At 41.6% G+C, this 23262-nt stretch overlaps 3 protein-coding genes and 1 pseudogene across 3 annotated transcripts in view; 2 read left to right on the plus strand and 2 right to left on the minus strand.

Annotated features, from left to right (window-relative positions):
• Window positions 1-696, minus strand: part of LOC107660710 (small integral membrane protein 20-like) — a 3558-nt gene extending 2862 nt beyond the window's left edge. Inside the window, exon 1 of the mRNA XM_016450104.1 lies at window positions 511-696. Coding sequence (XP_016305590.1) covers window positions 511-619 — 109 coding nt within the window. The 5' untranslated portion in view covers window positions 620-696. The remainder of the gene's footprint in view (window positions 1-510) is intronic.
• A 183-nt stretch (window positions 697-879) lies between these two features.
• plaa (phospholipase A2-activating protein) lies at window positions 880-12857 on the plus strand. The gene is made up of 14 exons (XM_016450103.1): window positions 880-1117; window positions 1815-2008; window positions 2125-2225; window positions 3684-3804; window positions 3980-4147; window positions 4249-4384; window positions 4466-4635; window positions 6231-6382; window positions 7217-7436; window positions 7528-7593; window positions 7673-7744; window positions 7834-7941; window positions 10646-10813; window positions 12021-12857. Exons 1-14 carry the CDS (start codon window positions 969-971, stop codon window positions 12590-12592), a joined length of 2397 nt encoding a protein of 798 aa, XP_016305589.1. The 5' UTR covers window positions 880-968; the 3' UTR covers window positions 12593-12857.
• Window positions 12858-15753: 2896 nt separating this feature from the next.
• Window positions 15754-17784, plus strand: LOC107660731 (uncharacterized; annotated as a pseudogene).
• A 2616-nt stretch (window positions 17785-20400) lies between these two features.
• Window positions 20401-23262, minus strand: part of LOC107660732 (tudor domain-containing protein 7B-like) — a 27072-nt gene continuing 24210 nt past the window's right edge. The window contains exons 14-16 of the mRNA XM_016450132.1: window positions 22056-22579; window positions 21646-21806; window positions 20401-20697 (exon numbers count right to left, since the gene is read on the minus strand). Of these exons, the coding sequence (XP_016305618.1) occupies window positions 20477-20697; window positions 21646-21806; window positions 22056-22579 (906 nt within the window). The 3' untranslated portion in view covers window positions 20401-20476. The remainder of the gene's footprint in view (window positions 20698-21645; window positions 21807-22055; window positions 22580-23262) is intronic.

The raw sequence follows: 23262 nt of genomic DNA on the forward strand, positions 1-23262 counted from the left end.
TACTAATAAGCAAAAATTACTCTAGACAAACATTTGTGTGTCTTTGTTTATTGCTGAAGTTTGTTGAAATTTCTTCTTCTGTATTCTACTGTACGGACGTAAATTTACTTTCCCTTCAGCCTGAGGCTTATTCATTTCACTTTTGGTGTGAAAAGGCTTTTATATTTGCCAAAAATAGAACTTTTTTATTTTAAAATCAAACAAGCAAGCCCTGTCCAGATTTTAAAAGTAGCGCAAAAAAAACCGTAACGCATTAATTTCCATAAAAAGTAACTAAGTAACGTAGTTACTGTTTATGGAGTAACGCAATATTGTAATGCATTACTTTTAAAAGTAACTTTCCCCAACACTGGTAATAACGCGCATTAATGTTTTCACTACCGAAACTGATAAACTGGTTATAGAATTATTAGGTTACAAAATACAAAATTGAACCTGAAGAAGTTTACTAACAACACAAGAGCAGTGTCATAATGACTAATGTCTCATTGTGTTGTAATAAACACTTACTGTAGTCTTCAGTGTGAGCGAGAGGATGGAAAAATATAGGATAAAAAGCCACAGCAACTGCTGCAATGAAGCCTCCAAATATGAGCGTTACCCTCCTATTAGCAGACATGATTTTGATTATTTGCTAGATTCACCTCATCCGAGGACAGAAAGCAACTCTTTCGTGCTCTTCCGGGGTGAATATTAAAAACAAGTTTAAAGTCTGTTATTATTTAACACCTGTTCTCCATTGAATATAGCGTATATTTAAAATGATTGTCATTTAAAATGTATTTTACATAAATGTGATATCATACTGGTAAAAGTTTATATTGTGAGCTAACAGTATAGCGGAATAATGTTTGCCAGTTGGGCTTTTATTTTGTCGCGAGGTCTCCCGTCATGCTGTGGGTGTGTTTGTGTGTGTGCAGTGTTGCTGTGTCAGTGTGTGCAGGGTTCGCTGTGTCTCATCAGTCATAATGTCCGGCAGTAACTCATACAGACTGCGCTGCTCTCTCGCCGCGCATGAGATGGATGTCAGGGGGCTCGCCGCCTTCGCGTTTCCCGACGGAGCCTTTGTGTCCGTGTCCAGAGACCGAACCGCGCGGGTCTGGGTACCAAACCCAAGGTACATCGCCAGCTTCCTCCTGCTGTCTCTGAGACCCGGTCTGCTTTTCGTTTCGTTGGTTACTAAGCTGAGGGGTAATACGTTTTCAGAGTTGGTTAGTTAATGTATTGAGAGGGGTTGCCAAATCAAGTGAAATTTGGCAACTCGTAAGCATCATAGCTGAAAGGAAACTGACCGGGTTTGGTTTCCTGACAGCGACCGATCTATAAAAAAAAAACGATGAAACGTTAAAGGAGTAGTTCACCCGAAATGAAAATTAAATCTCTTGTTGTTCCAAGCCCTTATCATTTTTTTTCTGTGGAACACAGCTGAAGATCAGGCACCTATTCATTTGAATCTTTTCCATACAGTGAATAGCGATTGAGTCTTTCTGCCTAACGGCTAACGTCTGCTTTTGTGTTTCACAGAAGAAAGAAAGTCATACACGCTGGAGGAGTTTTTGCGTGAACTGTCTCTTTAAACTTCACTAAGCGACGCGTTCTCTGAATTCACTGAGATTCAGTTCAATTCAACTCAGTTGAGTTCAGTTTAGTGAAGCTTTATGATTTGTTTATTGGTGTACAGCATTGCTAAGTAAAATAAATAAATAAATAAATAAATGTACCTACCTCAAACTTTTGAACGGTATTGTAAATAGGATAGTTAATAAAAACACATGACCAACATCTGTTTAACTCTTCTGTTCTTTCTTCTGCAGTGAAAACCAGGTTTTTACAGAGATGCACTGTATGAACGGCCACTCAAACTTTGTGTCTTGCGTGTGTATCATCGCTCCTAATGAAACATACCCCCGAGGACTCATCGCCACTGGAGGACATGACAATAACATCTGTGTGTTTTCACTAGACCGACCAGACCCTCTGTTCACCCTCAAGGGTCACAAAAACACCGGTACCGTCCACTGCTAATGATGTATTACAGTGATGTAACTGCGTGCAGGTTGTCTTGAAATGCCATTGGAATGATTTCTCGAGCCATACCTGATGTTTTTTTGTGTGTGTTTACAGTCTGCACACTCTCAGCTGGTAAGTTTGGCACAATACTAAGTGGCTCATGGGACACTACAGCCAAAGTCTGGCTTGGAGAGAAGTGCATGATGACTTTACAGGTAAAGTGGCATGGTTTTTGGTATCACCATAGTGGTATTGCGATTTGGCTTATTGTGATTTATCGCAAAGGCTGCGATTTAAAAAAAATATGAGCTGTGTGTTTCAGAGTGAAGCGTGGTACTGTGTTCTTTTACAAACATCAGCTCATGATCCAGTGTTTTCAGTGTCTCAGAGCAGCTCGTAATATGCTGCTCCACACTAACACAAAATGCACCAAACCTTTTTCCCAACTTACAAACCAGTAAAAAAAAAAACATTTCACTTTAGGAACTTGGCAGTTGGTGGTTTTTTGCCAAAGGAAATGTTTGATAAAAATAAAGAAATTAAGTTGTACTGTAAAAAAACAAAAAGTATATTATTTTTTTAAATACTTATTTTTATTTATTATTTTATTTTATAATGAAATATTCCAGTAGTAATATTTCACATTTTTTAATTATTATTATTTATAGTGATATTTCGATATTAACAATTTTTGGACCAAAATGTGCAGCCTCACAAATATGCACCGCAAACCTTTGCAATGACATTTTAAATCGTAATCATATTTTTTTATCATGAAATCACATTTTGATATTTTTGTTAACACTGTTAAAGACTTTATGTATGATGCATTATAAAGGCATTCATAATGTATGTTCTAGTGCATTAAATCTTTTCAGAACTAATTGTAACCTAACATAAAATGCATTATAATATTTGCAGATTCCTAAAATTTTAACATTGATTGTTTGTCCTTTTTAATGCATTATACATTATAAAGGTGTAACAATAAATGGAAAATTATTATAATGTATTATAACCTATTATAACTATTATTATTATTATTATTATTGAGATCATACATTGCATTATAAAGTGCATTAGATATTTATACATATGAAATGTTAATGATGTTAATGACATTAAATCTTTTCAGAACTAATTGTAACCTAACATAAAATGCATTATAATATTTGCAGATTCCTAAAATTTTAACATTGATTGTTTGTCCTTTTTAATGCATTATACATTATAAAGGTGTAACAATAAATGGAAAATTATTATAATGTATTATAACCTATTATAACTATTATTATTATTATTATTGAGATCATACATTGCATTATAAAGTGCATTAGATATTTATACATATGAAATGTTAATGATTTTTTTTTTGTCATGCAGCCCTACATCACAGCTTTTCTTAAATAATATGTTTTTTTTCTTCTCCCCACACTGTACCTTTAAAAGGGAGATCAGATATACTCACATTGCCTGCAATCAATTTCAGTAGAGTGTGAGTATGTGCGTCACGCAGCCCTACATCACAGCTTTTCTTAAATAATATGTTTTTTTTCTTCTCACCACACTGTACCTTTAAAAGGGAGATCAGATATACTCACATTGCCTGCAATCAATTTCAGTAGAGTGTGAGTATGTGCCGACTGGTTTCTTGTGTAATTGCTGCTCCTCAGGGACACAGTGCCGCTGTATGGGCCGTAGTCATTTTACCAGAGCAGGGCTTAATGCTGTCTGGATCAGCTGACAAGACCATCAAGCTATGGAAGGCTGGTCGCTGTGAGAACACCTACACTGGTACATTGGTGCATTTGATACTTCTAATGCTTTCAACAGTGAAACAATGTTTATGTGATGTTGAATATAGACCGTGTGGAGCTTGTTTAGTTTTATCAGATCTCCAGCAGGGGTCAGCATTATGCAGTTTTTGACTCCAGCTGTGTGCGATATTTGTAATGTGTCTGTCCTGCAGGTCATGAGGATTGTGTGCGAGGGCTCGCTGTGATAAACGAGGTGGAGTTTTTCTCCTGCAGTAATGACGCCAGCATTAGACGGTGGATGGTGACGGGTGAATGTGTGCAGGTTTACTCTGGTCACACTAACTACATCTACAGCCTTGCTGTCTTCCCTAACGGACAAGGTGCTTACCTTCAGTTTTGCTGTAGGTTAGATATGGTGCTACATATTTGTGCATAAAATCTTAATTATTTCCCATATTGTCTTCTTTTTTTCCTGTTCTAGACTTCATAAGCACTGGAGAGGACAGGACACTGAGGGTCTGGAGGAAGGGGGAATGTTCCCAGACTATCCGTCTTCCTGCCCAGTCGGTGTGGTGCTGCTGCATTCTGCCTGATGGAGACATTGCTGTGGGAGCCAGGTATACATACTGTTTCTGTTTCATATATCTAAACTATTTGCAGTTTATTATGCTGCATGACCATGTCACGTTTCTCTGAAGCGATGGCGTTATCCGTGTGTTCACCGAGAGCGAAGAGCGTGTAGCAAGTGCTCAGGACCTGCAGGCTTTTGAGGATGAGCTCTCCAAAGCCATCATCGACCCCAAGACTGGAGATTTGGGTGACATCAAGATAGAGGACTTACCTGGCAGAGAGCACCTGAATGAACCAGGTGAATGGATTGAGGTGTATTTTGAACACATGTAGTGTTCTCAAGAATGTTCAGTGTTACTGTTGTATTATTCAGACCTGCCAACCTGTACGCATTTTGCGTAGCGGGTACGCATTTTGACCTTAAAGTACGCTGGTACGATTTGTCACTCTAAACTATGCAAAAACCTGGTGACCTGTCCACGCGCAGTAAACAAGCAACAGAAAAAGATGAGGAGTTCAACCAATCATAGCGTTTTCCGTGTTTTTTATTTCTCTCCAAACTGGCTCTGTTTGTGTGTCCGTGAGTCGTGCGCCGAGATGAGGAAACACATGTATGGTATTTCCTGGAGTCATGAGCTCTATTTCTTCGGTGATGCATATGTGGACTTTCTGCGCGGGGGAACACCCTAGAGTATCTAGTATGAATGAAACAGACATTACATGTGTTCATAGCACTAAATAATGGCCAATCTATAAAACAAATACTTCTCTCAAAATACAATTAAGGTAGACATGTGATAATCCATGTTTTTCTACAGTGTACAACAATGTACTGGAGTTTTACTTAAAGTATACTGGAGTTTGTTTGTTTTAAATAGCATTTAAAATCGCTAAAAATAACTCTGTTGTGCCAAACCATCAGAACCAAACTGAAAACTGTGTTTAAAAAACTGAGGTATTTATTGAACCTTGGGCTAACTGTATTGTTGCATTCCTACTGTTTACTCTAAAATACTGTATAACAGGAATATCACAAACTGAGTGCAGACTCTGAGTACTAACCTGTGAAAAATATTTAACATGAAGTCTAGCATTTTGCACATTGTGCAATTACGATTTTGACATTAGCCATCAAGGAGCTTCAAGCAATGTAGGAATAGGCTATATGACCCCCGGATAAACTCACTTAGTTTATATCTCGCAATTCTGACTTTATAACTCGCAAATGCGAGTTTATATCACGCAATTCTGAGAAAAATCTGAATTGTGAGTTTATATCAATTACTTTTAAAAACAAAATGTTATTCAGTGGCGGAAACAGGCTTCCATAAATGATAGTATTTATTAATATCTTGATTTAGCGTTAATATTTTGATTTAGCTTCGGTTTTTATTTTAATTTTAGTTCAAGTTTTAGCAAATTTGTTATGCACTTGTCATTTTTATTAGCTTTTGTTTTTTATTGTCTGTTCAGTTTTCATTTATTTTTATTTCAGTTTCTAGTAAATTTAGTACCTTCAACTTATTTTAGTTAATTTCTAATTTACGTTTAAGTTTTAAATCTAATATTTATATTTTATTGTATTTCAGCTTTTTCCAATAACAAATTATTTTGAATAGTTATAGTTAACCATAACAACACTGAGAATGCTAGACAAATATTTTTTGCTTGTAATAGATTACTATATAGAATAAAAATATATCCTTCTAACTGCATTAAAAATGATGTATAAATAAGTATGTATTATATTTAATACATTATAATAAATATATGTTTATATTTTTGCATTATACTGTATTATTGCTGTATATACCTTCTGTGTGAAAATATATTATATTATATTAAATAGCATGTAACCATTTTGCTCACTGTATTATTATTGTATATGTGTAGGGAACCGGGATGGCCAGACACGGCTCATAAAGGAGGGTTCCAATGTTGAAGCGTATCAGTGGAGCGTGAGTGATGGACGCTGGGTGAAGATCGGAGATGTAGTGGGCGGGTCTTCTCAGCAAAATTCAAAGCGAGTGATGTATGAAGGCAAGGTGAGACCCGTGGTATTGATCCAATAGATGTTGTGCATAGTATGTACAAGGGTTGGACAATGAAACTGAAACACTGGCCAATATAGTGTTGGAGGTTTCATGGCTATATTTGTGCAGCCTGGTGGCCAATCTTCACTGATTGCACATTCCACCAGTAAGAGCAGAGTGTGAAGGTTGAATTAGCAGAGCAATAGCACAGTTTTACATAAACTATTGCAATGCACACAACATAATGGGAGACATATCAGAGTTCAAAAGAGGACAAATTGTTGGTGCGCGTCTAGCTGGCGCATCTGTGACCAGGACAGCAAGTCTTTGTGGTGTATCGAGAGCCACGGTATCCAGGGTAATGTCAGCATACCACCATGAAGGACGAACCACATCCAACAGGAGTAACTGTCAACGCAAGAGGAAGCTGTCTGAAAGGGATGTCCGGGTGCTAACCCGGATTGTATCCAAAAAACATAAAACCACAGCTGCCCAACTCACTGCAGAATTAAATGTGCATCTCAACTCTCCTGTTTCCACCAAAACTGTTCATCGGGCGCTCCACCGGGTCAATATACATGGCCAGGCTGGTCTAAAACCAGGTGTTTCAGTTTCATTGTCCAACCCCTGTAAGTATGATATAGTCACTGTTAGCCGTCAACTGCAGTTGTTGTTCATAAATTGATGCAAGTAATATTTTTATGGTAAACACAACATAAAAAACACCATATGGTTGTCTTGTGTGAGAGCTCTTAAATGTCCAGTGTTGACTATAGTTGATGAGTTAAATCATATAGTTTATATAGTTAAATCATGATTTAACCCTTGTGATTTCCCTGCCTAAAGGAGTATGACTTCGTCTTCTCTATCGATGTGAATGAGGGAGGTCCTGGCTTGAAGCTGCCTTACAATGTGACAGATGACCCCTGGCTGACAGCTCACAACTTCCTGGAGAAGAATGACCTGAGTCCCATGTTCTTGGATCAGGTGGCTAATTTCATCATCGAGAACACTAAAGGCCACACTCTAGGCCCAGCCCCTGCCTCGGCCACAGACCCCTTCACAGGTAACCAGAACGATATACATTCACATACGCACACTTTGTTTGGCTGAAGGTCAAGACTGAAGTGTGCTTCATATCCCTCCTGTGTTCTCAGGTGCGGGACGCTACATTCCGGGTTCAGGAGGTGACGACCAAGGATTTGGCGCTGATCCTTTCACAGGTGGGCCTTTTTGAATATATTTTGTTATTTGCTAATATGAAATCAAAGTTATGAGAGAAGTTTATGTTTGTTTGGGCAGGGGCTGGACGATATATACCCGGGTCAGAATCCACAGGCACAGTGTCTTCAGGCAGAGCTGATCCATTTACTGGTAAAATACATGCAATACGTCCAGTACATCCAGAGCACCACATGCGTACATGGATCATGTACACTAATATACCTCTCAATCCTCTCTAGGTGGCAGTGCCTATTCCTCTTCTTCTGCTCCGAAAGCTACGACAAACATCTTCTTCCCCAATACGGATGGAGTTATGTTTGAACAGGCAAATACAACTCAGATTCTTGGTAAGTGACACTTTTACATCAGAACTTGACTTAATCAAAGTCTCTGTTCCAGATATAAGGTGGACCACAGGCCTTTCAGTAGGGTTGGGAATCAAAAATCAATTCCAATTCCAGAATTGGATATTTAGGGGCTGTTTACACCTGGTCACTTCATGCATTTTTTCTGATCGGATAGCTATCCGATTGTGAAGAGACCAGGTGTAAATGCCCTCCGAAACGCATTCAAGACGGATATAAATCCGATCGCTCAAACCACTTCAGGAGGTGGTCTGGGCCGCATTCCAGACTAAACTGGACAAGTGTAAATGCATCTGGTTTAGGGCTGCACGATAAATTGTGCGTGCTTTCACATTGAGCAGCATTAACTACACAGAGCCGTTGTTCACTGACAAGCTGCGCAAAACTACTCCTCCCAAAATGTTAAAATAATAAACGTGTGAGAGCGTGTTATAGGCTATATGACATTATTGTCAGATATGACTGCGTTAATGCAACATGCATCGCCGCGGACGAGTAGCTGAGCATCTCTTCAGCAAGCCGAATGAAACAAACTGCCGCGAATGAAACTGAAAGTAAGACGCAGATGGTCAACACACAATCATCTTCATTAAAAGTAGTAAGACAAACTTATCTTTCCAGTGCTGATGCCGCGCGCTCTCCTATTGCAGCCTTTGATCTTGAAATGAGCTGATAATTAATAAAATGCAGCGCTTATCTTTTGATTTCGTTGACGTGAACTCCGTTAATTTTAAATATAGCATGGGAATTGAAGATCGGATTTGTATCCGTTTTGCGACAACACATTTATGTGGCCAAGTGTAAATGGAAATGTTTTAACAAATCAGATAGATATCCGATCAGTGAAAACGCATAAAATGACCAGGTGTAAACAGGCCCATGAGGTCAGGAATCGGATACTTGTTGTAAAATTGAAATTTCAATTCCACCTGTCAATTCCTGTGCGCACATTTTTTTTTAGTTGGCGAAAATGGGCTGTTAAAATTTTTTTTGTCTTTGAATCATTCATTCAAGTGATTCATTCAAAAACATTGATTCATCCAGTAATGAAACAGTAAATCTTGAGTGAGTCATTCCATTCATAAATTCTGTGAGATTTTGTTTAGTTGTCTAATATTTTTTCTTCAGAATTGTGAGAACTACAACCTCCATTAAAAAAAAAAAAGTCTCATTTCATCCAGAAACATCCAGCTCTATTTTGCACAAAAAACAGATCTTAATCGAGTCCAGTTTTTTATGTAGCCAGCTGATTTTTGTTCATGGTATTCAGCAGCAATTAAATGTTTTGCAAAAAGAGACACAATAAATATGTTTGATATCTAAATGTTTGACTTCAGTTTTTTGAACCACATTGGAATCGAAAGTGGGAATCAATAAGAATCGGAATCGATAAGCAGCATCGGAATTGGAATTGATCAAATTCAAACGATACCCAATCCTACCTTTTCAGGTTGGGCTCAAAGTTGGAAATAACAAAAAAGTATATAAAAATACAATTTATAGACACTATACCATAGTAATGCCATGGTAATAACAATGTATTCTCGGGAGCAGTGTTATTTAATGTACTATTATAGTTTTATTAATATTTTGAGTAGATTTTAATTGGTTTTATTTTTATATTTTAGTGTTAGTAATTTTGTTGTGTGCTTTTTCGAAGTAGTTTTTATGTTTTGGTTTAAATTTATTTATTTTTAGGTATTAAAGTACTTCAATGAAAATTAGAAATGTTGCCTTGACAACTAGATTTATCAATTGGTGAAGTGCCAGGGTATCTGACTTCATCTCTGGAGCCCTGTTGGCCAAGCTTGTGATTGGGTGGTCCAGGCCCCACTGGAGAGCTAGGTTGCGCAATCAGTGAAGACATGCTTGGTGACAGTAACCTATCCTGTATCCCTACTAGTGTTGGGCGATATGCTCAATTGTTATATTGTTCTATCGTCAGACTGTGAGATCGTGATACACAATATTATCGAGCAAAATTTAAATTATTTACTTGGTTTCATTGCCGGAACGTGAATCAATGCCAGCGTAAGGCTAAAAGCAGCCTAATGTTTTTAATATGACTGAATTTGTATTTAACATGATAATTTAATAGAAACATTGCAAGTTACTAATTATAATGCTTACATTACCTCAGTTATTCAAACAGCAGCTACTAAAGGAACAAAGGACATTTACATTACCAAAGAACGTCATCACTGACTTCAATCTAGCACGAGTTTATGCACTTTAAAAAACACTCCCGTTATAATCTGTGAAGCTATCTGCACTGTATGATGTACAAGTCTCTTATACTTGCATCGCACGTACATCTGCACTTTGTTGTTTATGATGAGAGAATTCATGAGAGAGCTGAATTCAGTCAGCGAGCACGCACAATGAACAACAAAGCTCCGCTGTTTCAGCGATGACTCATCTGAATGCCTCTGATTGGCCATTGGGTTCATAAACTCAGTGGAATCATGTGTGATTGGTTATAATGCGCAACACTGCCCTAACATTAATTAGATACTATTATTATTAGTTTAGTAATACTATTAATAATAATAATAAAAATAATCACCTTGCTATCATTAGTGGCATCAGCCACAGGTGATATCTTTGTCTATTGTTGATACACGATACTATCGCCTATCAGCAAAACTCTAATCCCTACATAACATTTCCTCAATATCATTTGTAGGTAAGCTTCGGGAGCTGAACAACACTGCTCCTGCAGACCGTAAGCTGAGTGACGCAGCACTGGACTGTCTGGAGAAGTTGTTGCTTCTAGTTGCAGACCAGAAGAGTCCGGAGCAGCCCACGGCAGAGCAGATCAGTGTTCTGTGGAGGACTAGCCACTGGCCAGAAGGTAAGGCATTGAGCCTACTTAACCTACTTAAATAAACAATTCACTATACTAAGACTTAAACAAAGTATCACTGATGGCAGGGGTGTTCAGTTCTGCTTCTGGAGGGCCACGGTAGAGTTTAGCTATAACTCTTAATTAAACCACCTGAACCAGCTAATCAAAGTCTTCAGTATTACTACAAACTTCTGTGGCCTGTTGCATGAAGCTAGCTGAATAAAATTTCAGAATAAGTTTAGAGTTGACAAAACCAAACAGATCCAACCTGGTTTAGATCAGGTTCAGCGAGCTCACAAAGCGTTCTCTGTCAACTTGATCCAGAGTTTGTGATTAACTCTGGAGCGAATGCATCTGAAAGTGTGACACGTGCAGCAAACAGCGGAACATGGAGAGCATCGGTTTGATTCACTTCTCTGCCGAAGATTAAGAGATGTCGTTAATATAATGAATTTAAATGAATTTACAAGGCTGTTGCTGCAGAAAAAGTATGAAAAGGCAGCGGAAAGAAAATATCTGACTATGCAAATTAATCAACTGAATTCAATACTTTATTCTCAGAACAGCTTGATCATATGAAACTTTTATAAAATTTTTGTCCGATTTGAAAGGTTGCCTTGTAAAAGTGAACTGAACCAAAGAGAAAATGAAACATTGTAACATTTTAGTCGATTTCACAATGTTGTTGTATTATTTATATACAATTAAAGTTTTTATTTGATATTTGGAATAAGATTTTATTTTTTAAATATTTTCATTTTTAGTAATTTTGTTATGTGCATTTGTCATTTTTACTAATTTTTGTACTTTTTAAATATAAGCATTTAGGTTTCCTTTATTTTTATTTCAGTATTACTTTAGTTTTTTTTTTATTATTATTATTATTTAATAATAACTTAATTAAAATGTCATAACTGGACCTTCCAGGGGAAAAACAACAGACTTCTCTCTGGTGAGGTGATATATATATACAGTGGGTACGGAAAGTATTCAGACCCCCTTAAATTTTTCACTCTTTGTTATATTGCAGCCATTTGCTAAAATCATTTAAGTTAAAGGGGGTCTGAATACTTTCCGTACCCACTGTATATACCTTATCTAATCTTATCTTTTTTTTTTATATAATCTGTTAACTTGGATGTACCTCACAATACAGAAGAAAAGATCTGTTGCTACTTCCAGTCTATTAATCAGTCATCATTTCCATCCTCAGACATTGTCTTCCCAGTGTTGGACATCCTGCGTTTGGCTGTGTGCCATCCAGAAGTCAACGCCCAGCTTTGTGGTGGGACTGAAGGTGCCAGTCTTTGCAACCATCTCTTGGGTCTCATGTCTCCTGAGGGCAGGCCCGCAAATCAGATGCTGGCGCTCCGCACTCTCTGCAACTGTTTCTCTGGGTCCCACGGCCGCACTCTACTCTTGGGTCAACGTGACGCAGTCCTGTCCCGGGCCGGTGACCTCCGTGTCGTCTCCAACAAGAACATCCACGTGGCGCTGGCTACCCTGGTGCTCAACTACGCTGGAAGGTTGTATGGTCAACTCACCGAGATCGAGGCGAAGGCGCAGTGCTTATCAGTGGCCAGCACCACCTTAGAGGTCGTACACGACAAAGAGGCCGTCTTCAGGCTGCTGGTGGCCCTGGGGACCACAGTGGCCGGGGACAGCACCGCAAAGGACCTTGCACGATCTTTGGGTGTCAACTCTCAGATTTCTAAATATGCCAGGGTCTCTGATCCGGCTAAAGTGGGCGAGTGCTGCCGACTAGTGCTTGATGAACTGCAGTGATGTTATGAAGGTAAACCAGCTTCTCCTTCCATTACTACTCCTCCATGAGAAAAGCCCTCTATCAGATCTCTTAAACCTCAATCTATATATCATTAGTTTGTATTTAAATTTTCACATTTTGAAGCTGAATGGATCTGAATGAATGCATGATGTGAATAAACACTGGTGATCAGTTGAAATCTTTCCTAAAGCAAGGCTCATGTTATTGATGTAGATCAGTGGTTCTCAACCTTTTTGACTCGAATGCCCCCATAACCCATTTAGGTTGCCCATAAGATATTCCCAGTGTTTGTGCTGTAATTATGACCAAGCTGCTTGTTTTGGAGGTATGCTTTCAGTTTCTATCTTGATTTTGTGTTTTTAGCATTTTAAAGGGGGTCATATGATGCGATTTCAAGTTATCTTTCATCATCTCGTGTTCGAGATCCACCTATGGGAAGGGCATCCGTACCTGACCTCTGCAGAAGCATCCAATTGCACCAAGTCTGGCTAGACAGACAGAAGCGCGCAGCCAATGCCAGGTAAGGCCCCATCCCCTTACCTGAGAGCATATAAGGCCTGCACGCGACGCTATTCTCCAGTTGACATTCGCTTCTCGCGACCTCTGGAATTTACTCACAGTTCGTTGGTTTTGACTTCACTTAACCGTCTACAGGAGGACACATCTCTGGATCAGCCTCTGCCAGGCGTGCTTGTCAATTTACCAGGTCAGCTGTTTTTATTCTGCAAGCCGCCCATGCTCGCACTTATTACTAGGCTGCCCGCCTCTCACCTGTCCTTTTCCACTGTCTGTTGTTATTGGCTCTTTCCAAACCGAGTCCGGCTACTACCGTGGACAACCTGTCGTGAGCCTGCCCAGCCGCGTGCGGCGCCCTCTCGGGGTTGTCTGACTCGGATGGGATTAAGGCGAAACCGGTGCGCTCCCGGGGGCCTCCCGTGGAGCAGCCTCACTTAGCCGGGCCGATCAATGCATTTCATCGACGGGCCGCCCGGCTCCGGGGACACGGACGATAAATACCGTCTCTACGGCTCAAAGGACGAGGAGGCCATCCCGTCATCCGTAGTCCTTCAGACTTATGATCCTGCGGCTCTGCCCCAATCGGTCCTCCTCGAGTTTTGTGAGCGAGCAACTGCTCGCCTCAATATCGAATGGCCAGTACTTCAAATGCGTTGGACCAGGAAAAGGACTCGTACGACGGGAGACTTCTCGGAGCCTTCCCCGGCCCTAGAAAGCTGCTTCTCCTCGTCTTCTCTGCATGTGCTAAACACATGGCAAAATTGATCGTTTTTTCGCGATCATTCATCAGGCCTCTTATTAAGCCCCGGCTTTGGCGGTAAGAGCCCTCAGCATCTCCTCCCTGCCATCCGCTTACCAGCGAACTGCTGGTCGACATGGGATAACAAAAGAAAGAGTCACCATCACCCGCGTTCTCTGGGAGGAGTTACTCACAGTAAATCACATTGTTCCCCGTAATGCCCGTCAAACTGTACGAACAAGCGGGCGCTCTATGGCTCTCTCGGTGGTCGGAGAGCACACACTGTGGTTTAATCTTTCCGGTCTCCCTGAAAGAAAATCGCCGGTCGAGCCTGACCATGCTCTCTTCGGGCCTGTCGTTGCGCTAATACAGCAGCGCTGCGACGATAAGGAAAAGGAGGACGAGGGTTTTAAACTTTGCCTTCCTAGGAAGCCTGCGCCGTGCCAGATTCCCTCTGTGCGGCCGGATTATTACAATTATTTTTTTTTTAAATCAATCCCACTGGATTGTTGCATGGCCACAGGTGGCTTTGAGTTCAAGTTCACGGGCGGCCAGCCCTCCGGACACCAGTTCTGCCCTCGTATTTCCCCGTTTAAACAAGGAGGTTATCTGTCGGCGGAGTCATGGGGTTCAGTGTTGGCACGGGCTGCACTGTTCCCGGTGTAGCTCAGTGCTTGTTTCCCCGTTTTCAGAGGGGAATACAGTGAGGAAAAAGTGCACAAGCAGTTCTTTTCTCAACAACTTTTCTCGCAAATTCAATAAAGGCTTCGGTCCCAGTGTTGCCCAACACACACACAAAAAAATAAATAAATAAATAAATAAAAGATAATCAAATGAATTTCATGATTTCGTTAATAAGAGAGAACATCTCTTTACAGCCCCACATGTCGCTCCTTCGTTACCCACGAGATGAACCCAAAGAAACCCTTTGGGGATGGTGATGTTGCGGAAAGTCGTGACGACAGATGCGTCCCTAACAGGCTGGGGTGCCACCCAGGAGGGCAGAACGGTGAACGGTTTGTGGCCGAGCAGACTACGTTCAGCGCACATAAATTATTTAGAGCTTATGACCATATGGAAAGCTCTGAATTATTTTCTGCCTCGCCTGCAGGGGCATCATGTGCTCGTACGCTGCGACAATACCACAGCGGTAGCATATATCAATCGCCAGGGCGGTTTGCGCTCATCGAAACTTCACGCTCTAGCTCACAAGCTTTTAGTGTGGAGCAGGCGGTTTTTCCTGTCCTTACGCGCGACTCATGTTCCAGGCATTCTGAACAGAGGCGCGGACCTTCTATCAAGGGGGAATCCACTCTACGGAGATTGACTCCTCCACCCTCAGATAGTGGGCTTGATATGGATGAGATTCGGACAGGCAACCGTAGATCTATTCGCCTCGCGCGAAAACAGCCATTGTCCTATGTTCTTCTCGCTAAAGGACGTGGACGCACCCCTCGGGGTCAACGCTTTTTTCCACATAAGCATTTATCCGCCACACAGGAAGTTTCTTCGTTTCGCCTATCAAGGCATATGTTACGAATTCACAGTCCTCCCGTTTGGGCTCGCCCTAAGCCCAAGGACTTTTTCTCTGTGTGTGGAGGCAGGCTTAGCTCCTCTGAGAATGTCAGGTCTGCGGATTTTGACATACTTAGACGATTGGCTCATCATAGCCGAATCGAAGATGAAAGTACTGCAGGACACCCGTCGTGTGCTCACTCACATCACATCTCTCGGGTTCAGGGTGAATTTGAACAAAAGCAACCTTACACCCAGTCAGAGTGTGATTTTCCTGGGCTTGGAGCTGAGCTCAGTCTCCATGCGAGCGCGTCTCTCTCAAGAGTGCGTTCGCTCTCTAATGAACTGTGTGTCACAGTTCAGAGAGGGAGCGAAAGTGCAATATCGCACATGTCTCAGACTGCAGGGTCTAATGGCTTCATCTATCCAGGTTTTGCCTCTGGGACTTCTGAGAATGAGGGCGTTCATGAAATGGGTTTTGTCACTACATTTCAGCCCGTTATGCGATCTCTGCCGCTCTGTAACAGTGACGCGCGCCTGCACGGCAGCTCTGCACCACTGGAGGAGCACGGGCTTTTACGCACAGGGAACCCCTTTGGGGACGGTGATGTTGCGGAAAGTCGTGACGACAGATGCGTCCCTAACAGGCTGGGGTGCCACCCAGGAGGGCAGAACGGTGAACGGTTTGTGGCCGAGCAGACTACGTTCAGCGCACATAAATTATTTAGAGCTTATGACCATATGGAAAGCTCTGAATTATTTTCTGCCTCGCCTGCAGGGGCATCATGTGCTCGTACGCTGCGACAATACCACAGCGGTAGCATATATCAATCGCCAGGGCGGTTTGCCCTCATTGAAACTTCACGCTCTAGCTCACAATCTTTTAGTGTGGAGCAGGCGGTTTTTCCTGTCCTTACGCGCGACTCATGTTCCAGGCATTCTGAACAGAGGCGCGGACCTTCTATCAAGGGGGAATCCACTCTACGGAGATTCACTCCTCCACCCTCAGATAGTGGGCTTGATATGGATGAGATTCGGACAGGCAACCGTAGATTGTCCTATGTTCTTCTCACTAAAGGACGTGGACGCACCCCTCGGGGTCAAACGCACTGGCCCACCCATGGCCCAAAGTGCTGCTGTATGCTTTTCCTCCCCTGTGCCTGGTAACTCCAACACTGGCCAGGGTGAGAGAGAAGGGCCTGTCTCTCATTCTGATAGCACCCAGGTGACCCAAAGCACCGTGGCTGGCAGAGATAATTCCTCTGTTATATGCCCAGCCATGGCGCCTCCCCCTCTGCACAGATTTATTATCTCAAGCGAACGGGGAGATTTATCACCCACACCCGGACAGGGTGGCTCTCTGGGCCTGGCCCGTGAGAGGACAAACTTAAACCGCTAGGGCTTCCCCCGCGTGTGGTTGCTACTATGCAGAATGCCAGGGCCGTGTTTACTCGGTCCTTATATGGCTGTAAGTGGCAGGGGTTTGAAGGGGGGAGTCATGGGCGTCGTCTCACATCATATCAGTTCCTGATATTTTGTGTTATTTACAAGACCTTATGGATAAAGGCAGGTCTTTTTCCACCATTAAGGTCTACCTGGCGGCTATTTCTGCTTGTCATGTGGGCTTTGAGGGCTCAACGTTCGGGCAGCATCCTCTAATCCGCAGATTTATGAAGGGTGCCCATCGTTCTTTGCCAGTTATCAGGAGAACTGTTCCTAAATGGGACCTCTCCATGGTGCTGGAGGCTCTGTCTCAATCCCCTTTTGAGCCCCTGGGAAGTATTTCCCTGAAGCTGCTGTCCTTCAAGACAGCTTTGCTCTTGGCCTTGGCTTCAGCTAAACGTGTCAGTGAGCTTCATGCACTCTCGGTTCATTCCTCGTGCACCAAATTCTCTCTTAGTGGAGATAAGGTTTTTCTTAAGCCGAACCCGGCTTTTTTGCCTAAGTGCTTCCCTACATTTACATCGGAGGTGTTGAAGCTGTCTGCTTTTCACCCTCCACCTTTTTCTTCCACTGAGGATCAGAGGCTGAATGCTCTGTGTCCAGTTCGTGCATTACAGACGTATATGACTAGGACCAGTGCTTTCCGGAGGAGCGACCAGCTCTTTATTTCATGGGCGACCCCGCACAGGGGGAGTCCCATATCTAAGCAACGCCTTTCACATTGGCTTGTGGAAGCTATTGCTTTGGCATATGAATCGATGGGTGTGCAGCCCCCAGGGAACATCAGAGCTCATTCCACGAGGGGCTTAGCCGCCTCTTGGGCCTTGTTCAGGGGAGTGTCGCTGCAGGACATCTGCTCTGCTGCCAGCTGGGCCTCTCCCCATACGTTTGTGCGTTACTACCGACTGGATGTCACCAAAACTTCGGTAGCACATTCTGTTTTAGGGGTGGGGTCTTCATAGCTCCTTGTTACCTACCTCTCTTCCTTCCCATTTACACATTGTAGTAAAGGAACGAAGGGTGAGTGGGCCATCGGGCCACGCACATTCGTGTCACCAAGCATGCATTTATTTTCCTGCCTGGATGTTTCATATGTGTTGCTGGATTTATTTACATGTGTGGGCCTCATACATGTTTCATGTCCTGCCTGTGCACAGCAGTCATGTGTGTGTGTGTCAGGATTGTCAGGTGCATGATTATGGGATGTGTCAGGCACCGCCCCTTGGGGTGACCGTCCTTCTCTGGTTTACAGAACCTCACTGTGAGTGTATTGGGCAATCGGGGAGCTGTCCATGTCTCTCCCATAGGTGGATCTCGAACACGAGATGATGAAGCTCTTGGCCTTGGCTTCAGCTAAACGTGTCAGTGAGCTACATGCACTCTCGGTTTATTCCTCGTGCACTAAATTCTCACTTAGTGGAGATAAGGTTTTTCTTAAGCCGAACCCGGCTTTTTTGCGTAAGTGCTTCCCTGCGTTTACATCGGAGGTGGTGGAGCTGTCCGCTTTCTGCTTGTCATGTGGGCTTTGAGGGCTCAACGTTCGGGCAGCATCCTCTAATCCGCAGATTTATGAAGGGTGCCCATCGTTCTTTGCCAGTTATCAGGAGAACTGTTCCTAAATGGGACCTCTCCATGGTGCTGGAGGCTCTGTCTCAATCCCCTTTTGAGCCCCTGGGAAGTATTTCCCTGAAGCTGCTGTCCTTCAAGACAGCTTTGCTCTTGGCCTTGGCTTCAGCTAAACGTGTCAGTGAGCTTCATGTTACAAGCTGTTCGTGCATATATAAGATCTGTAATGTTCTCAAACCCAAAGAGATGTTCTTTATAAAAGTTGACTCGTCCATGCCTTCCAAAAACACCTCATTCAAACACGCCCCCACATGTCTACGTCACTGTGTTGCAAGATTTGCATAACACCGGCCAAATGTTTACGCAAAGAAAAAAGGCGTAACTTTTATTCTCGCTGTAGTATTGTTGCCGCCGTCGCCGCCATGTTGTGGAAACACTGTGTTTCCAAATATGGTAAGAGGCGTAACATTTCCTTCACATGCTTGAGGTATTAGGCCAATCACAATGCACTGGATAGCTGGCCAATCAGAGCACACCGCGCTTTTCAGAACGATGAGCTTTGTAAAAATAGATAAATTTGTATAGACTGCAATAATAATATTAATAAAGATGTAAACACATTGCATTACACCAAATACAAATAATAGTAATGTATTATTTTAAGTCATTCTGTGGTCCCATTGTTGGCTTCAGCCCCAAAACCACTAATATAGAGATCATGTTATTTAACAAAGTCAAAATGAATCGGCATTCATAGCTCATTTTATTTTTGCAATGCGATACTTCTGAGTGAAACCGGATATTCTATGAGAAAAAATCTAGAGTGTGCCTTTATTTGATTGGGCTGTAAAATGTCATTCTTTTTACAGGAGGTCAAAATGGAAGATTTGGAGAGAAAAAAAAAACGTGTGACATGAGCTAAAAGAACAAGCTATTTAATTTTGATTGCGAACACTTTTTTTTTTCATTCACATAAAACCAGAGAGGTGTAATAATAAAGAAAATTGCTTCAATTTTGATTCCAAGTTTACATTTAAGGTAAAGGAAATATATTAAGTTTACTACCAGTGATTGTTCCACATTTATTTATTTTTTTAAGTATTAAGCATCTGTAGTTAAAACACAGGTGAAATCCTACATGCCAACAGTGGTTTAGCTTTCAAGTCTAACTGTCATATTCAGGTAATAAAACTAATTTACTATGCCAATGCTATTAAAATTACACTGAATAGTCACAACCCCAAACATTTCACGCCTCCACTATTTAGCAAGACACAAGGAAAATAAAAACTAAATAAATAATGCTAAAACCAGAGCTCAAATACATACGTTTACAGCAAGGTAGGCTTTTGCAGCTCCTCTTGCCTTTTAGACTATTTTAGACTCCAAAAATCTTCTCCATGTAAACAATTTTGAAATAACACACTATCAGCTTTGTGCGAGTTAGAGCACTGTGCGTTGTTAGTCTCTTTTGGACCATACAGAGTAGTAAACTGGCAGCTTTGGAACATGCCATACTTGAAGCATGAAGCAAGCCACCACAAGCACATCATCTGGACAATCAAACTTATATAATGTATTCAGACAGTTTTCAGATACATTATGATATATGATTGACAGCATCAGGGTTTGGTACAGGTTTAGTGATCATGATTAACTTGTTAAGCTTGATTTCACTGATGATGGATCTTCACAGCTATTTTGTGTTAAAGCAAAGGCAATAGTCTACAGAGAGCATTACTCACTCTCTCACCAAGCATAGACGTCAAACCCTTGAAAAGGTGTTGCTATCCTGTTTGTTTAACATAGAAGTTGCTAGAAATTGCAATACTTCTGTCTAAAAGTTTAACCTTTAAACTCTGATTCACATTTGCTAACACAGATCTGCGTCCAAGTCACATTTGGAAAAATTAACCTTTAAAGGGGTCCTATTATGCTTTTTCACTTTTTCAATTTAGTTAGTCTGTAATGTTGCTGTTTGAGCATAAAAAAGATCTGCAAAGTTACAAAGCTCAAAAATCAAGACTTTGTAAAAGCGCATAATAGGACCCCTTTAATCTACAGCATACTAATGAACAACCTTAAGAGAACCTTTCAAAAATGTCTATGCTGCGTTAGACATCTCATCAGTGAATTCAGCCATAATGTCATGAAGCCAAATGTCCCGTTCCTCTTGTGAAGTGTCCACCAAGAAGATAACCACCTTACAGTCCCAGGGCTGTGACGCCTCCTGCACCGATTCCAGCTGGGCTACCAGGGGCTTCTTCTCGACGTGGTTCCTGAACACAATGGAGGCCTCCTCAGACCACTGCCTGGGTTTCACGCCTGGAAAGATCAGAAACACCTTCAGATCTACAATAAAATCATACATGAACTTCTCAAAGTAGCAAAATGAAAAGGAGCAGCTGTTTGAGATCAGTTCTTAGCTACAGCTTATACCATGTGGCCCATATGAGTCAGGGACTTTGACCAGGAGGGATAGTCAAAACAGCACACAGTCTGTAAAGTACTTTGGTAAGCGATCTGAATGTGGAAGAGTTATATTCAGTCAGATCTCTCCAAAAGCAATTTCTTTTCAGGAGTTGTTCTCCTTTAGCTGAATTTTATTCAAACATGTATTATTTATTTCACTCATTCAGATCAAAAATAACTTGATTACACTTTTTCAACTTCTTCATTTATATACACTAATAACAAGATATATATTTTTTTATTGTATTTTACTGTATTCTATTTTTTAATGGAAGGTCACTTTGCTAAACTGTGTTTTGTGTTTGTGTGTGTCTTTTTAAATACTGTTTAAAAGTTTGGGGTCAGCAAGATCTTTTCATGTTTTTGAAAGAAGTCTCTCCGAGGCTGCAAATCAACAGTAATATTGTGAACTGAAATATACAATTATTTCATTTCATATATTAATGTATATTAAAATGTAACTTACTGCTGTGATGGCAAAGCTAATCTTTCAGAAATAATTATAATATTCTGATTTGATGTTAAAGATTTTTTTTTAAGTTAATATCAATGTTGAAAACTTGTTGAAAACTATTCTTAAATATGAAATAGAATATTTTGTAGCATAAATGTGTTTAGTAATAGAGTCTTTCTGGCTCTTTCAAATGGAGCTTATTGGATATTGTTGATGAAACATTAACAAGAACTGGATCATAGAAAAATTCTCTGATCCGAAGTAGCTGATTCTCTGAAATGAAGTAGCTGTCTAAAACAGCCTTTTCAATAAATGAAAGAGCCTTTCTAACAGGAAATGAAGTGTACCAGCCAGCTGAGCAGTGATGGCCTGGAAGGGGAGCTGGCAGAACTCCTGGGTGAGGGGCCGGAGCTGGGTGCAGCTCACCAGCTCATGTTTGCCATAGTCCAGCTGAAACACTGACACCAGACCATTGGTCAGGACTCCTTTCACCAGTACACGGTACCAGCTGTAAAATCACACAGATGATAAGTGGTCATATGGCCTCATAAAACACATCATATGGCCCAAGCCTCTCAGTTCCAGCTCAGTTTAGCTCAAGCCCCAATTCGAAACATTTGAAACAGCTAATAAGGTCTTCAGGATCATTAGAAACTTCCAGGCAGTTATTTTGGAGCTAAACTCCACAGGAACTCTGGCCCTTTACGAGCAGAATTGAAACCCCCTGACCTAGACACATATACGAAAGCACGCTTACTTGTTTTCCACCTTGGCAGCACAGACCTGGTTCTTCTCCACTTTAAGTGGTTTCTCCTCCATCTTATTATAATGCAGAATCATCTCCCCCATCAAATCCACCAGTTTGTACATATCATGCCATGGCTGTAGCACAAAGTGCCCAGGATGGCATGCCACTGAAACAAACACGTCCAAATTCTGCCCAATCTTGGGCAGCTCCAGCAGTGGCGGAAGAGCCAGCTTTTCAGGCGGAGAGCCGGGAGGTGCACTCTGGCTCCCCAGCGGGGATGACATCCTCTTGGGTGTGTGTGGGGCTTTATCCTGTCCATCAGTGCTGAGGCTGGAGGTCTGGATGGTGGCAGGGTTTGTCGGGGCGTTGAGGGATTTTGAGGGCCCCCGGCTGCTTAAGAAAACATCCTTCTGGTGGTTCCACAGATTAGAGTCGGCCAGCTGTTGGTTTAAACTGCAGCTTGTGTCGTGGAAGTTCTTGCTGGTGAAGAGATAAACATGAGCGAGGCGTTTGGGCTCATCCACTTTAGCTATCTAGAAAAACAAAAGCAACTGTTTTTAGTGCTTCTTTTCTGCTATTGTTAAAGGGATAGTTCACCCAAAAATGATAATAAATAATCCATGTGACATCAGTGGTTCAATCGTAATTTTACAACGCTACGAGAATAATTTTTGTGCGCGAAGAAAACAAAAATAACGACTTTATTCAACAACTCGTCTCCTCTGCGTCACCCTGGCGCCATTTTGGAGAGTATCCACTGAACGTAAACAACATATGCTGTTCTGTGTCAGCCGCTCCACACGGATACGCTGTTTTCATTCAGATCAAAGTGCAAACAATGTAGACAACATATCCATGTGGCGTAGCAGACACAGAACAGCCTACACTGTTTACGTTCAGTGGATACTCTGCAAAATGGCGCTAGGGTGACGCGGAGGAGACGAGTTGTTAAATAAAGTTGTTATTTTTGTTTTCTTTGCGCACAAAAAGTATTCTCGTCGCTTCGTAAAATTACGGTTGAACCACTGATGTCACATGGATTATTTTACAGATCTCCTTGCTACGTTTCTGTGCCTTGATCGTGGTAGTATCTTCGCTGTATATATGGAGGGTCAGAGAGCTCTCGGAATTCATCAAAAATATCTTAATTTGTGTTCCGAAGATGAATGAAGGTCTTATGGGTTTGGAACGACATGAGAGTGAGTAATTAATGACA

This window comes from Sinocyclocheilus anshuiensis, unplaced genomic scaffold (genome assembly GCF_001515605.1).
Source record: "Sinocyclocheilus anshuiensis isolate Anshui unplaced genomic scaffold, SAMN03320099.WGS_v1.1 scaffold1823, whole genome shotgun sequence".
Lineage (NCBI taxonomy): Eukaryota > Metazoa > Chordata > Actinopteri > Cypriniformes > Cyprinidae > Sinocyclocheilus > Sinocyclocheilus anshuiensis.